The sequence below is a fragment of the Sipha flava genome, unplaced genomic scaffold (assembly GCF_003268045.1).
Source record: "Sipha flava isolate LNK unplaced genomic scaffold, YSA_version1 118_pilon_pilon, whole genome shotgun sequence".
NCBI classification, from domain to species: Eukaryota; Metazoa; Arthropoda; class Insecta; order Hemiptera; family Aphididae; genus Sipha; species Sipha flava.
The window spans coordinates 1,133,495-1,147,067 of NW_020271743.1; the positions used below are offsets into that span (position 1 = coordinate 1,133,495).

General features: G+C 30.5%; 1 protein-coding gene across 4 annotated transcripts in view; it reads left to right on the forward strand.

The window, feature by feature from the left end:
* Nucleotides 1–13,573, forward strand: part of LOC112693812 (BAI1-associated protein 3) — a 219,213-nt gene that overhangs the window by 90,497 nt on the left and 115,143 nt on the right. For all 4 annotated transcript variants that reach the window (XM_025569040.1, XM_025569043.1, XM_025569044.1 and 1 more), the window contains one exon: nucleotides 7,666–8,047. In XM_025569040.1, coding sequence (XP_025424825.1) covers nucleotides 7,704–8,047 — 344 coding nt within the window. In that variant the 5' untranslated portion in view covers nucleotides 7,666–7,703. The remainder of the gene's footprint in view (nucleotides 1–7,665; nucleotides 8,048–13,573) is intronic.

Here is a 13,573-nt window from a genome sequence, read left to right on the forward strand (position 1 = left end):
GTCAATAAATTCGTACAATGTACAATGTCCTAAAACTTCTTTTAGATAAATGTGTGTATAAATTGAAGTATTCGGTGATATATTACCTACTTCATAATTTGCATGAACGCTATGTCCAAACTATAATATTTGAATCACCGAGCTGCAACTTAATTTAACTGAAACGTACAAAAGCCATTATCGTTTTATAATTGAATCGTAGGAGGTGATCTGTAAAAATAGATAGTTCACCAAATAAATGGTTTCCACATTAATCATGATGATATATCTATACAAATGCTTGTGTTTTTTTTTTTTTTTTTTTTATTAATAATTGCTGCTATACAATATCATTTATTTCTAAAAATGCACCTTTTTATTTAAAATCCGAATCATTTAAATTTAATTAAAAAATCAGAATATTTTATCATTCAACTCATAAATATCAATGTATAATATCCGTCCTGTGTTTTTATACGTATATCTTACAGTATAAAATATAATTTACCAATAAACTTTCAATTATATTCGTCCAAAGTTTTAACTCCAAAGTTTAAATACTTTATAATAATTAAAATTTTAATACAATCATTTTATTATATTATAGTTTTATCATATCTGTATAGAATTTCCAATTCCTTAAAATCAATGAAAATAAAATTTCTTAATTTATCAAAAATAAATTCGTGTTTGATTAAAAATATAAAACTAATAGAATCCAATAAAATAAAAATAAATAATGAATCTTAGGTTTGATTTAAATTTTAAAATACCTTGTTTTAACTAAGGCAATAAAATATAATCATTAAAATAAATGTATATTATAATTATTTTTACATGGAATAAAACTAATTATTTAACAATAATGTATTTTTGATAATATTTCAACTCAAAATATTAAATTTACATTAAACTGATATTTTTTTAATTTAATTTAATTTATTTTTTTTTTTTTTTTTTTGTAATACATAATATATAAGTTAAAAAGTTATATACAAGTATAAAAGTTAAAAAAAAAAAATAATACTTATCATCGTTTTCTATGAAATAATATGTTTTACTGTTGATACTTTTAGAAAGCTGCTTCTGTGGTATAGTGTCTAAATAATGAAATGCATAGAACCTATTATCCGCGCATTGTGCACACTTTTTAATAACATGGATTATCCTTTCACTTAAAGAGGCTGACTGAGAAATAAAATTGGACTATTTCAAATAAGAAAACACATTTCTTCTTATCTGGCCTCGAAATAGAATAAAGCTCCTGTTGAAATGAAATATCTTTATATTTAAATGAAATGTACATCACTTTTCTTTTATAGCGAGGAATCATGTCTCCAATTAATTTGTTTTGTAGCGAACCACAGGTAAAAGAGGCTGAGACCTTAATAATTATATATATTAAATACTTGATAGGGTTAAAAATTCTTATTTTTTTCCGTTTATATAATACGTATTTTGTTTTGATATAATTTACCATGGAGATAACAATTTTTATTTTTTAAACTGACTAGGAACTATTTTTTTTATTTTTATAACCTATTTAAGAAATATTTTAAATTAATTTAAATTCTAGCTCGAGTAAATATAAACACAAAGGATTGTTACATAATATCACGGTTTAATGTGTCATATTACGTGTATTGTACGTGTTATTGAATATAAACTCCTTAAAATACGAAGAAATTATTTGTATTCTATAAGGAATTATCGAGGTGGCACAAAACGTAAGCTTTTGATGATTAATGATGGTATAATGCCAATTCAATTGTAGTTGGTACAGCGGGTATTTTGTATTTCTCATATCAAAAACCTATACCAATATCTGTATTAAGAATAATTGTTTCTAATATCCTTGTTTATAATTAATAATATTATTGTTCTATGCCTACTCCAATGGAACTAATTCAAAGACCGTATACGCCTGAGTTTGAGTATTATTTTTTTGAAATTTTAAAATGCCCAATCACTTGAAATTCAATACCTTATTCAACTCCGGTGCATATCATGCCTAAATACAATACATTACACAACAGACCTTAACTGGATGTACTTAGATCGATATTCATTGAACAGAAAAATTAAATTATTTTCGTTTAAAATTTCTATTCGATTGGACGAAATGCATGCTAATAAAAATGTTTAATATGTCAAATAATAACAAAAAATAACTATCTATATAATGGTAATAATAATAATTAAAATAATTGACAGTTATAAATAATATATAACATATGTTAATTTAGGCCCGTTGAAAAATGTATAGAATATATCATATTGAGGCTTGTAATCATATTTATACCAAATAAATATTTTTATTGTTTTTATTGGATAATTATTCTATAAGTGTTTGCAATTATTTAAAGAATCAAACATTAATACGGTATATTTTCAGTATGTTAAAATATATAATGAATAGTACCGATAGCTGCTTGATATTTCCAAAACTTTATTTTACCATACTTTTGAAAGCTCCAAAATACAAAGATTATTTCAGAATAATTATAAATTATAAAACGAATTCGTAAGATGGGAATTTTTTTCATCAAATAGAAAATTTTTTTATTGATAATATTATGATAGATTATAAAATATAAAAATAAAAATGTTTATAACACAGAAAGTTTCGTTTAACACAAGTTCGATGAATGGAATGTACTTATACTTCCGGTTCGCAGTGTCCACGGTTCCTTAAATACCGTTTCGGTTTAGTGTACGAGAAGTGACCAACCAACATAATCCGTTGTTTTCGTAGAAGCACTTTGCACAACGCACCGCATTATATAATATTATATTGGATACCTTGGAGGAATTAACCTTTCCTTAACGTTTCTCGCTGTACTAAGAAGATCATGGTTATGTTAGGCCAGGATCGACAAAACGTACGATTGGCCTATAATCCGATCTAAATTCGGAAACAATCTAAAGGCCATCATCGAATGACACTATAGGTTAAGTACCTAACCTATATAAGAAACTTCGGTGATTATAATTATTAGAGAGAGCAGAAACGTTTTCCGTTCTAACAGTTTTATGAATTATTTATAATAATAATAATAACTCGGTCGTATAAATAAGCCATAAATATTTTTTTGTATTTTAAAAACGCCAATATTACCTACGAACAAGGCCGTATTTAGAAATTTTCTTTTGTAGGGGTCCAAAACATGTATATTGTAATTTTATTGAATTTAAATTCCAACTTTTGATATTTGGTTAAAAATAAGACAGAAAAAGACTTAATCTTCTTTTTTCAAAATTAAAAGCAGTCAATGATAAATTGGAGCTAAGTCATTTTTGACTGAAAATATTTATGTTGTTATTAAAAAAAAATAAGTATTTTAAACATTCATAAAATATTGAAGAAATTTCGGGGGGGAGGTCCTGACACCCTGAACCCCCCAAATACGGCCTTGCCTACGTATCATTAGAAACATAATTACTTATTCTAAAATGCTACTGATCAGTGTTTCCCAAATGTGGTATTTCTCTTTAAACGGAATTTATGAATAACAGGAAGGTTAGGTACTCGTAGTAGAGTGATGATGAAACTGTGATAACAACATATTTATTAAACCGTAAAAGTTTATAATTTTGTAATTTATTTTATATTACTTTTTTTTTATAATAACTAGACTAATATGAGTTACAACTTTTTTTTTCTTCGATGATGGGGTGAGTGAAGTCAAGAAATTTAATAAAATCTAGAAGATAATTTAAAATAAAAATTATCGGGAAACAAATGTGTATATTTGGTTAGCTATCAATTCTATTGCTTTATAAACCATACTAGCTGTGTAACCTAGCCTTGCTTTGAGGTCAGAGATTTATTTATGTTTATTTTTATAAATATATCCTTGACAATAGTATGTGGAAACGTGCAGAGGAGTATTTGGAATAACTGTAAATGGAAAAAATTCCAAAAATGTCCAACATGATATGGTCTAAAAAGTGTTACATACAAAAGTAATATCTGACTTTATTCCATCATGAAAAGAAAATACAACTTGGGAATATTCGGGCAAATATAAGAATAACCAGAAAAAAAAAATAATATATCATGAAACTATTCTATTAAATAATTCTGAACATCGGTAAACAAAGAAACATGTTTTCTAGGATTATTAGTTATTTAGCCTAAGAAGATAAAACTCTAATTCTTAAGTATGAAATATAAACTGATATTTTTAGGCGAAATAAGTACTCAACTATAAGGAAACTCATTAATTTTTAATTAAGATATATAATGTGCTTTATTACGGATTTTAATGATGTAAAAAATATTTCATTGTAATTGATTAAAAAACTTGTAATGTTTACATTACATCTATATGAAACACAATAATTTAAATATGGAGCCAAAAATTATGCATCGATGTTACTTAATTAAAATGTTAATTAATAATACTATTTGTCATTTCAGATTAGTATTCGTTTTTGAACGTGAAACTAAAAAAAAAATCTAAAATAAAGTATAAACATTTTATTTAAGTACGTTTTGATATAAAAACATATGACTTAATAATTATCTTGAAAATGTTTTAGAAAAGGCAAAAGGATAGAAATAAAAATAGAACTTTTAAGTATACGATACAAACTAAAGTAAAACTAATCGACTAATCGAACTAATTTTAGCATTTTTGTGTATAGTTATCCGGGATGATAAAATTAATTTTTCTTAACTTTGTAGTATTACAATATCGATTTAGCAAAATCTTTTGATCACTAGAAAGTTAATAGGCAACAATATCATACTGTTGTTACTGAGTATTATTAATTACTCTATCTATTTCATAGAATTTCCATTTTAATCTATGGTTTAATTTCGATAAATGATAAAAATAGATTTATTTTTTTTTCGCTTAATAGAAGTCAACGGTAAAGTAGACTCAGACTAATATATACTCAGTTCAAAGATGTAAATGTAATCGATAATTTGTATTTCTCGTCGAGTGTTCAACAAACGTGCGGAAAAATATATTTTATTTAAATGTTAGAGATTATTTAAACAGACCGCCTTCAAAACAGTGCAATTTAGATTTTATACAGCGATTTCGATGGTCTTGCCTCTTTTGAAAATATCATTGTGTGTCTTCCAAAGTTATAGTCTTCAATTCCCTCGTTTCATTACAGATGGTTTCATTAACGTTTTTGAATATTCAGCCTTTCAAGGTAGTTTTTATTCTTGGAAATAATAAAAAGTCACCGGGAGTCGAGTCGGGGAAAATCGTGGTCGAGTAAATGGGTTTTTAGAAGTTCCAAACGTTTCAATACGGAATTATAATAGATGCGCTGTCGACAGTTTTGGCACTTATTTAGCGGATATAATTTTCTGATCCAACCATTAAAATCGAACGGTAAGAACCCAACGGTATAGCCCAACTTGATTGGTTACTTTTTCAAACTTCTATCGTATCTTATTTTTTTCTAACATGATCAACGATATCTTACGAGTACGTTCGTGATGTCTTAGTCACCCTGCACACCGACGAAGTCGTATCACGGACACGTACAAGTAGAAGTACGTTCGTACAAACCGTTGACATCGAAGCATATTAACATGTAAATAATATACGTGTACACGCCATAAATAAAACGTGTAGGCAGATATCTCGAGTCACTCGGTCCGTGAGAAACGACGTACTGCGTGCGTTACGTTTGCAAAACGATCTGTTTAATGACGATATAACATCGATTGGGGGGGGAGGGGGTGATAACGTAACGCAGCCACTGCGTACCAACACATATTTATTATAATCTATAAATATACGCGTTTCGTTTGTAATATTTTACCTTTCAAACGCACGACGGATACAACGAATCGATGCTTAGCGGGGCGCGTCGGTATCGCCCCGCGACAGAACACATTTTTCTCCGATCGAAACGAAAACACCTTACCTTATGACGTGGTAACTGCGCCCCCGCGTTGTTAATGCGAGTATCGTTTGATCTCTCGTCGAAACAGGCTTGATCCGATTAAAAGTTCTGAGCGTGAATCGTCACGGAAAACGTTTAAAGTTAACGCGCAGTCCAACAAGAGTGTCGAGCGCGATGTGAATTCAATTTTTTCCGAGTTGTCGATTCATGTATGTTTTCGTCGGTTTTCGAAGCATTTTCGTACGACGTTCGAATAGAATTCAAATAAAATGTACCGGAAGCAAGTGGATAATTGAAACGATAGGCATATGAAAAACGTACACGTGAAACGGTCTGACATTTTCTCGGTACCGAAATGCTTACATTTGTTTTCAAGCGAAAAGAACACAAAAGACTCTGGAATAACAATATGGCACTCGTGGCTTACCGTTGTTTATATTTGATGCACGAAATCGTAAATTTAAGAATGTTTTCTCGTTCTTTTTTTCGTCTTTTATTTTTATTTTTTTCTCCATTAGACTTCGTATTTTTACGGTCGTTAATGGCCGTGATGGACATTAATGTCTGGCTACAGAGCTCGGTTCCCCTAAACTTTTTACCGTATTTCAACCACCGCAGTGCAGAATGGAACGTCCGGGTCGCATTATTCCGCGCCACACAATGTACGCTTGTCGTTAAATAATAAACGAATTCGCGCGTACCTGCGACCAGGACGAAGATCTTGTTTAGACAGGAGCGTCAAAACACAGGAATGAACCTTAAGCATGCGCGTAATTTATTCACCACTATCATAATGTTAAGCTGTTACATAACTCTATAGACTGTTATCAATATATCATATCAAATCACTATAATACGAGTAACAATATGAGTTATGAATTAAACATAAATAGTTACTACATATTTACAATTATAACCATAAACAAATTAATAGAAGTAATATAAACTAAGTGCAAATCGCAAAATCTTGATTAGGAAAAAGTTGCAAAACAGCATTAGCAACCAAATGTATCCAGCCATCCAATATATACGCTCCGCTTATATATGTTACTATCATTTACTTTGTCTATGTTGATGTTAAATTAAAAAGTGTTAAATAAAATATCAGTAATACCGTAATGTGTATTCTTGATAATGTTATTGATCTAACTCTAAAATCCTTACATCCTAATATTGTGTAACCGTGTTGAACTCACAACTCGGCGCACTACACTAGTTGGTTTTGATAATTTATACTTGTACTTACTATTAAGATAATGTCATTTATATAGATATTAGATGATATTGATTTTTTATGTTTAAGATGTTTGTGAATTGTATTGTTAATACTCAATAAAATATTTAGTAAATGGCCTTTGTGTAATAAATTTTGATAAAGTCTGGTTCATAAAATGTTCAAATAGGTAATTGGATAAATGTAGATATAAATAAACATTATTAAAAGCCATTTCATTATATTAGATAGTTATTGCTGTTTTGATCTTTTTTTTTCAAATGTATCTGGTATATATATTGATTTATTTACTGAAATGGTGAAAGCAGTGTAAAATACGTATGTAGTATGTTCAAATTTTGAATAGTTTGATTCAAAACTGATATTATTATCGTATTATAGTGATTTGATATAATATATTGATAAAAGCTTAACATTATGATAGTGGTGAATAAATTACACGCATGCACAGAATGCATAAGGTGCATTCCTGTGTTCAGATGCTCCTATTTAGACAACGATGCTAGGCGCTATTAATCGATTGCTAACGCAGCAACCACAGTGACTGTGTTAACGTGCGCGATTTCTGTTCGCAGGATGAAGTGATAAAGGCACCGAGGCACGAGCGTTCAAAATGAGTTTCTTCACTTCGCTCCATCAAATAGTCACCAGCAGCGTGGCCAACCTGAACCTGAGCCCAAAGCGGTTCTCGTTGTCCAAGGAACCGGGACCGGACGGAGAAGAAACGGCAGCGGCCCTGGCGGCCGCGGCCACGACCGCGTCCAGTCGGTCGGCGAGCACGGGCAGCGTGAGCGGCATACCACGCATCGTGACGCCCCAGGGCAGCGGCGGCGGGCTCCGGACATCCGGGCCCAGAAGAACCGGATCGTTCAGGCAGATCTCTCAGCCCAGGAACCCGATGGCGTTCTGCAGGCGCAGGACCTCGTGGCCCGAGATCGATCAGACCGCGTCGTCTGGGTAAGTAAAGCCAAACACACGTATCGGCATCAAGCCTCTGTCAGCAACACCCCTCCATACGAGTGGCGAACGAAGTCGAGCCATCACGCCGCATTCGATTACCGCGCGAGCACCTCTGCGAAGTTATAATTGCTTTGGAAATAAATTAAAGAACACGTGAACTCGACGCGTGCGCCGGCGATTCAATTACGCTGGTAATGTGTTCCCTGGGTTTGTGTGTGTGTGGGGAGGGAGGTTGTGTGTAAAGTTCTCAGCCTGTGCGACGATATCGATTTTTCAGACCTGCGAACGAACTTCCGAGTGAAACGTTCACGCACTCGATCACTCGATCATTGTTGCACGTCACGTCGCGTCGATCTCTTTTACCGTCCTCGTCTTCCGACGGTCGTTGACGTGACGACGAACCGTATCGGCGCGGGTCGATTTCCATCTACCGTATCGATCTTGAGCCTCCCCACGTGCGCTTCCGTTGGACGTATCACGTAAACCGACGTCGTTCCGTTAACCATGAGTTGCAACGAAGTGCCCCGCGAACACGAGTTTTTTTTTTTTTTCTAATTTGAAAAACCGAACCACACTTTTATTTCAAAACATATCGCGTATAAATATTTATTTACGCGTTTTCCTACGGTTTTTTAACATTTCTCCGTTACTTATAATTATTTATAATTACTTCTAAACGAACGTTATTATAACTATGCTATCCGTGCAGTAAGGTACCGGTCGTGAACCGTTTAACATCGTGCTACTAATACAATTTAATTGTTACTAGAGTAATTACTGGAGTACAATGAAAGCGCAAAAGTTACACGAACGTTTACGATCGTTTGCTTTGTTCAACTCATTTTACATATCCAACTGATACAATTACGTACATTTCATGCGTAACATATTATTTAATTTTGGTCGCGTTACAAATCATATCCGAAATATATAGTTTTGTACGATGTTTGTTAAAATTTGGAAATATAATAATACGGAAGATACTTGAACTATTTCAAACGTATAACCGAGCGAGAAAAATGTACGCTCATTGAACATATCAAACATTTGTACGTGTTCGTTCACACTAAATTGTATTCGTTTAGCATTAAACTATAGAATATTTAAAGTATTTTGATTTATAATGTCATTATCACAGTGATTTTTATATTTAATTTATACTTTATCACAAGCCGGTTTTCTTTATCTCACGTTCAAAATTATTTTTAAGAAGTAATAACGTTGAATTTATTCTTCAATTTTACCAGATTGCATAACAATAATACTAATAATTAAACAACTTAAAATCGGTCTAATAAATTCCTCGGTGTAACTGCTTTAAATCATGACGATTTTGTATAAGGATTATTAGAATTATTACATTAAACAGAGGATATATTTTATATCAATAATTTATAATGTGATATTAAAACGGCTTGAGATAGATTTAGATATAAAATAAATATTGTAATTTTGCCAAAAATAGAATTTAATGAATAATTACGGTGTTAGTTAACATTTTAATCAAAGTTTAAAAACGTAAATTTCCGATGAGTTAAAAATACAATATTGACCAAAACGCCACGTTCAACATAGGACCAATAGCATAAATGGACAAACTTGGTACCTAATAATGTTCGTAGTGACGGGTAAAGGACAGATGAAAACCTACAAGATTAAATAATAAAGCAGTTATTATTAAGAGAGAATAAATTATATATCAATAAAATAAGTATAATTACATGTATAATAATTATACAGTTACTTATATAGTGTTATAATTATAATAATAAAAAAATATTGTTTGATTCTACTAGAACAAATTAATTGCCTTATTTCCTTCCAGAATTCCACGTTTATAATGTATTGAATGTTTAACTAAAGTTTAATGTAAATTAGTCGGAGAATCAGATAACAAATGAAATTAAAAATATTGCGTCATTTATTCTGCCGATAACGGTTTTACGATTATGTAATCAGATTCAAAAAGTAAAATACGGGTTAGAAAGAAAAATACACAGGAGTAAAGATCTGACGAATGCGTGGATTGTTTATTTATTTTTTTTCAAAGCCAGTCTCTGACAAAATAAAAGTATGTTACTGAACGCAGTAGTTTGAAGCTTAAACAAAGTTCTCGGGTTTGTTCTTTTTAAATATTTAATCATAATCGGCATTTCAACAACAATATATACATATAATTTTACATAACAGTTGACCATAGGTTCGTTTATTCAATTTTAAAGCCCAATATTTAAGTTTTGTATCCCTTTTTCTTTTCTAAAAATAAAATGGAATGCGCTTAATTTCTTTTTTCTACTGTTATCTTATTTAATAGTTATTACATTTTTTTAATTTAATTTTTAATTTTTGAAATAAAAAGTGATAAATGTAAATGTATTACAATTACTTTTTAGAAAAACTGTTAAGCAACATTAAATAAATAAACAGTTATTTGATAATAAAAGGTTTTTTTCTCAATCATTTAAAAAACTTTAGAGAAATTTAATAATTTAGTGTATGAATGCTTTAACTAAACAACATTATTTATCAAAAACGATCTTTCTTTTTTATGATAGATATACTGAATAGATAGAACTGTATAACAATAATAATAATAATAATAATAAACAAATAAAATACACATCAAGGTAAAATCAGTTCATTCCTAGAGCAACTAAGAAAAAAAAATTCTAAGAAACTAACATTTTATGTTGAAATAAAAATTAACCTGGATTCAAATGAGGAAACCCTGTATATTTTAGCTTCTGATGACTATTTCCAAAACTCGTATGTGAAATGTTGTTGACTATAAATTGCGACGAGCAAATATGTTTATTTTGAGAGTAAGGTATGGACTATTGTTGAAAAATGTGATGCACAATGAATGCGGACAAAAATAATAGCACGGAAAATATGAGATAAGCCTAAAATATAAATACATATTTAATGATCAAAATGCTCAAATGGGCTGAACGTCTGGACTAGTCTATGGATTAGGTACTAGAGATCTAGCGGTAAATCGAAATAAGGAAAGTGGAAAGAAAAAACGAGAAGGCCAAGATGAAACCTATTATAAATAATATTCAACGTAAATATTATCGAAATCTCCATAATATTATGTGTGAACTGTGGGTTAAAAATTTTTTAATGCTCACGTTAAGCATCCTAAACATTCTCACGGGCCGTTGAAATCCAAAGCATATTTTTGAAATATTACATTATTGTAATTACATTGATCGACCGAAGCTCTGTTTTATAGTTTGATGAAAAAAAAAAAAAAATGTTTCTACTATTATTATAGCGTCAGAGGCTGAAACTCCTGAAGATATAATCAATACGAATGATCACGAAAGCCAATGATAAACGAAAATAATCACTTACGCTCACCGGAGAATTATTCAACGAGACAAATGATCGGTTGTTTCGCGACTTGTCCGTGGACAATTAGTAAAATATCAGATTGTGTACGTCGCGTTAGCGTTTTCCCAGCGACCGACAGCTCGCGCGCGTACGTACCTAATATGTTTAGTGTACTCAATCCATGTTCGTTTATTCATACGAATTTTATACGTTTGCGCGAAGAGTTCTGCGGTCCGCGCATCCGATAAATTATGTAGTTTATTGTTCGGCTGAGAGTGAACCACTCAAGTGATACCGTATTTAAATCACATATCAGTAATAGTGATTATATTTTGATAATGCCTTAGTCCTGCGTTAATTATGATTGTTTTCGAGTATTACGGTTTTTGCATAGAACACGTGACACGCGATACTAACGACGCAAGCGCGACGATCGTACAGGTAACCGCCGTATTTCGCCGCACGGTCTGCTACACGAGTCTCATGTACCATCCTTAATTATATTCATTACTACCGATTGATGTTTTTCGATTCCAGTTCGTCGACTGTAAATCGTATTTTTATTTTATTCGTAATACCAAAACGTTACTGTCCGTTTCGGTGAACAATATTTTGCTACCGTAGCTTTGCATTTTTTACCGATCGAGACAAAAAAAAAAAAATACCAATTTCGCATTGACATAAAATCAAAATTATCATACATTTGAAAAATAAGATTTGTTAGTGCTTTTATATTTCTTTAATAAATATCTTTTTTTTTTCTAAGCTTATCATATGCAGTATAACATTTTCTCCAGATGACTTGATTCATTAAACCTAAAAGCAAAGTTTTTATATATGCTTTGCAATACTTCAAGATCAGAACAAGTCTCGTGGAGCACACCCTGTATAAGTATTTGCAGTGGTTAATGCCAACCACACGTTAATTATTATTGCAGAACAAACCGTCGTATATTATTCGTTCGTCCATCCTCCTCTTCCACTATTCACGGCTCACCCCTAGGTTTTCTTCGTTCGGATGGGTAAATGTTTTCCACGTTTCACGGTTTACATTAAATTTTTCATTATTCCATCCATATATTTAATGCGTGATGCGAAAGATTTCCATATGATGAACCTCATGCACGTTTACTCATACATAGTGCACAATTATTATTTATTTTTTTTTTTGTTTATTTCATATTTATAACTTATTTTGTGTACACGATTTAACGACGTCACTGGGGAATTACGATATAAATATAACATGGACGAGAAAAAAATATCATTACTGTTCACATAACGCACACTAGTTCGATAATTTAAATGGGTTTCTGAAATGAAACCAATTAGAAACAAATAATTTTTGTCTGTCAATATGTTGCGCCGATAGACAAGCAAAGGTTTCGATTCATTTTGGATTTCGAGCAAAGCAATAAGGGGAATAATAGGTATTGATTTTTCAATATTCTTTCATTTTCCGTCTACACACTTTTTTGCAAAGTAAAATCACTACAAAGGTTTTCTGCAGAATTGCATGAGCTCAAACGTTTGGATCAGAATATAATTATCACAGGTTCCTTTTCAATTTTCTCTGTCAATTTTCAATATTGATGAAAAACTAAAAACTATTTTTGAAATTACGTTCGGTTTTGAAGCGCAATCCATTTATATATAATATTTTTTTTAAAAAATTATTGAATTTATATTTTTAGAGTAAAAAATGTACTGACTCCATAAGCCGTGAAAAAAAAATTCGTTTCGTGAACTAGTATTTTTTTTTTTTTTTAAAACTATACAGCATTTTGTTCAAAAACATTTAATCGTAAATTTAACCAAATTAATAAACGAAAGTAATATATTTCACCACAAAAACATTAGTTGATTTCCATCATTGTGTACTATTTTCTTTAGCTATAATACTAAATTATTTACTAACTATCAAAGTATATATTTAATTTATTTCAATTTGATTGTTATAAAATGTGTGAATACAATTTGTAGTGAATTTAATGAATGATTTTATTTTATGCTTACAACGTTTTTACAAACTGGAAAACAGTTGTATTGATGATAATATTACGAATTATATTGACTTTAATATTTTTGCCTCTAAAAATATATGATCCTCTTTAAGTACACAAAATAACTTTAATTAAATTTATTTTTACTCTTTTTAGACTCTTATATTTTTTATATGAATAT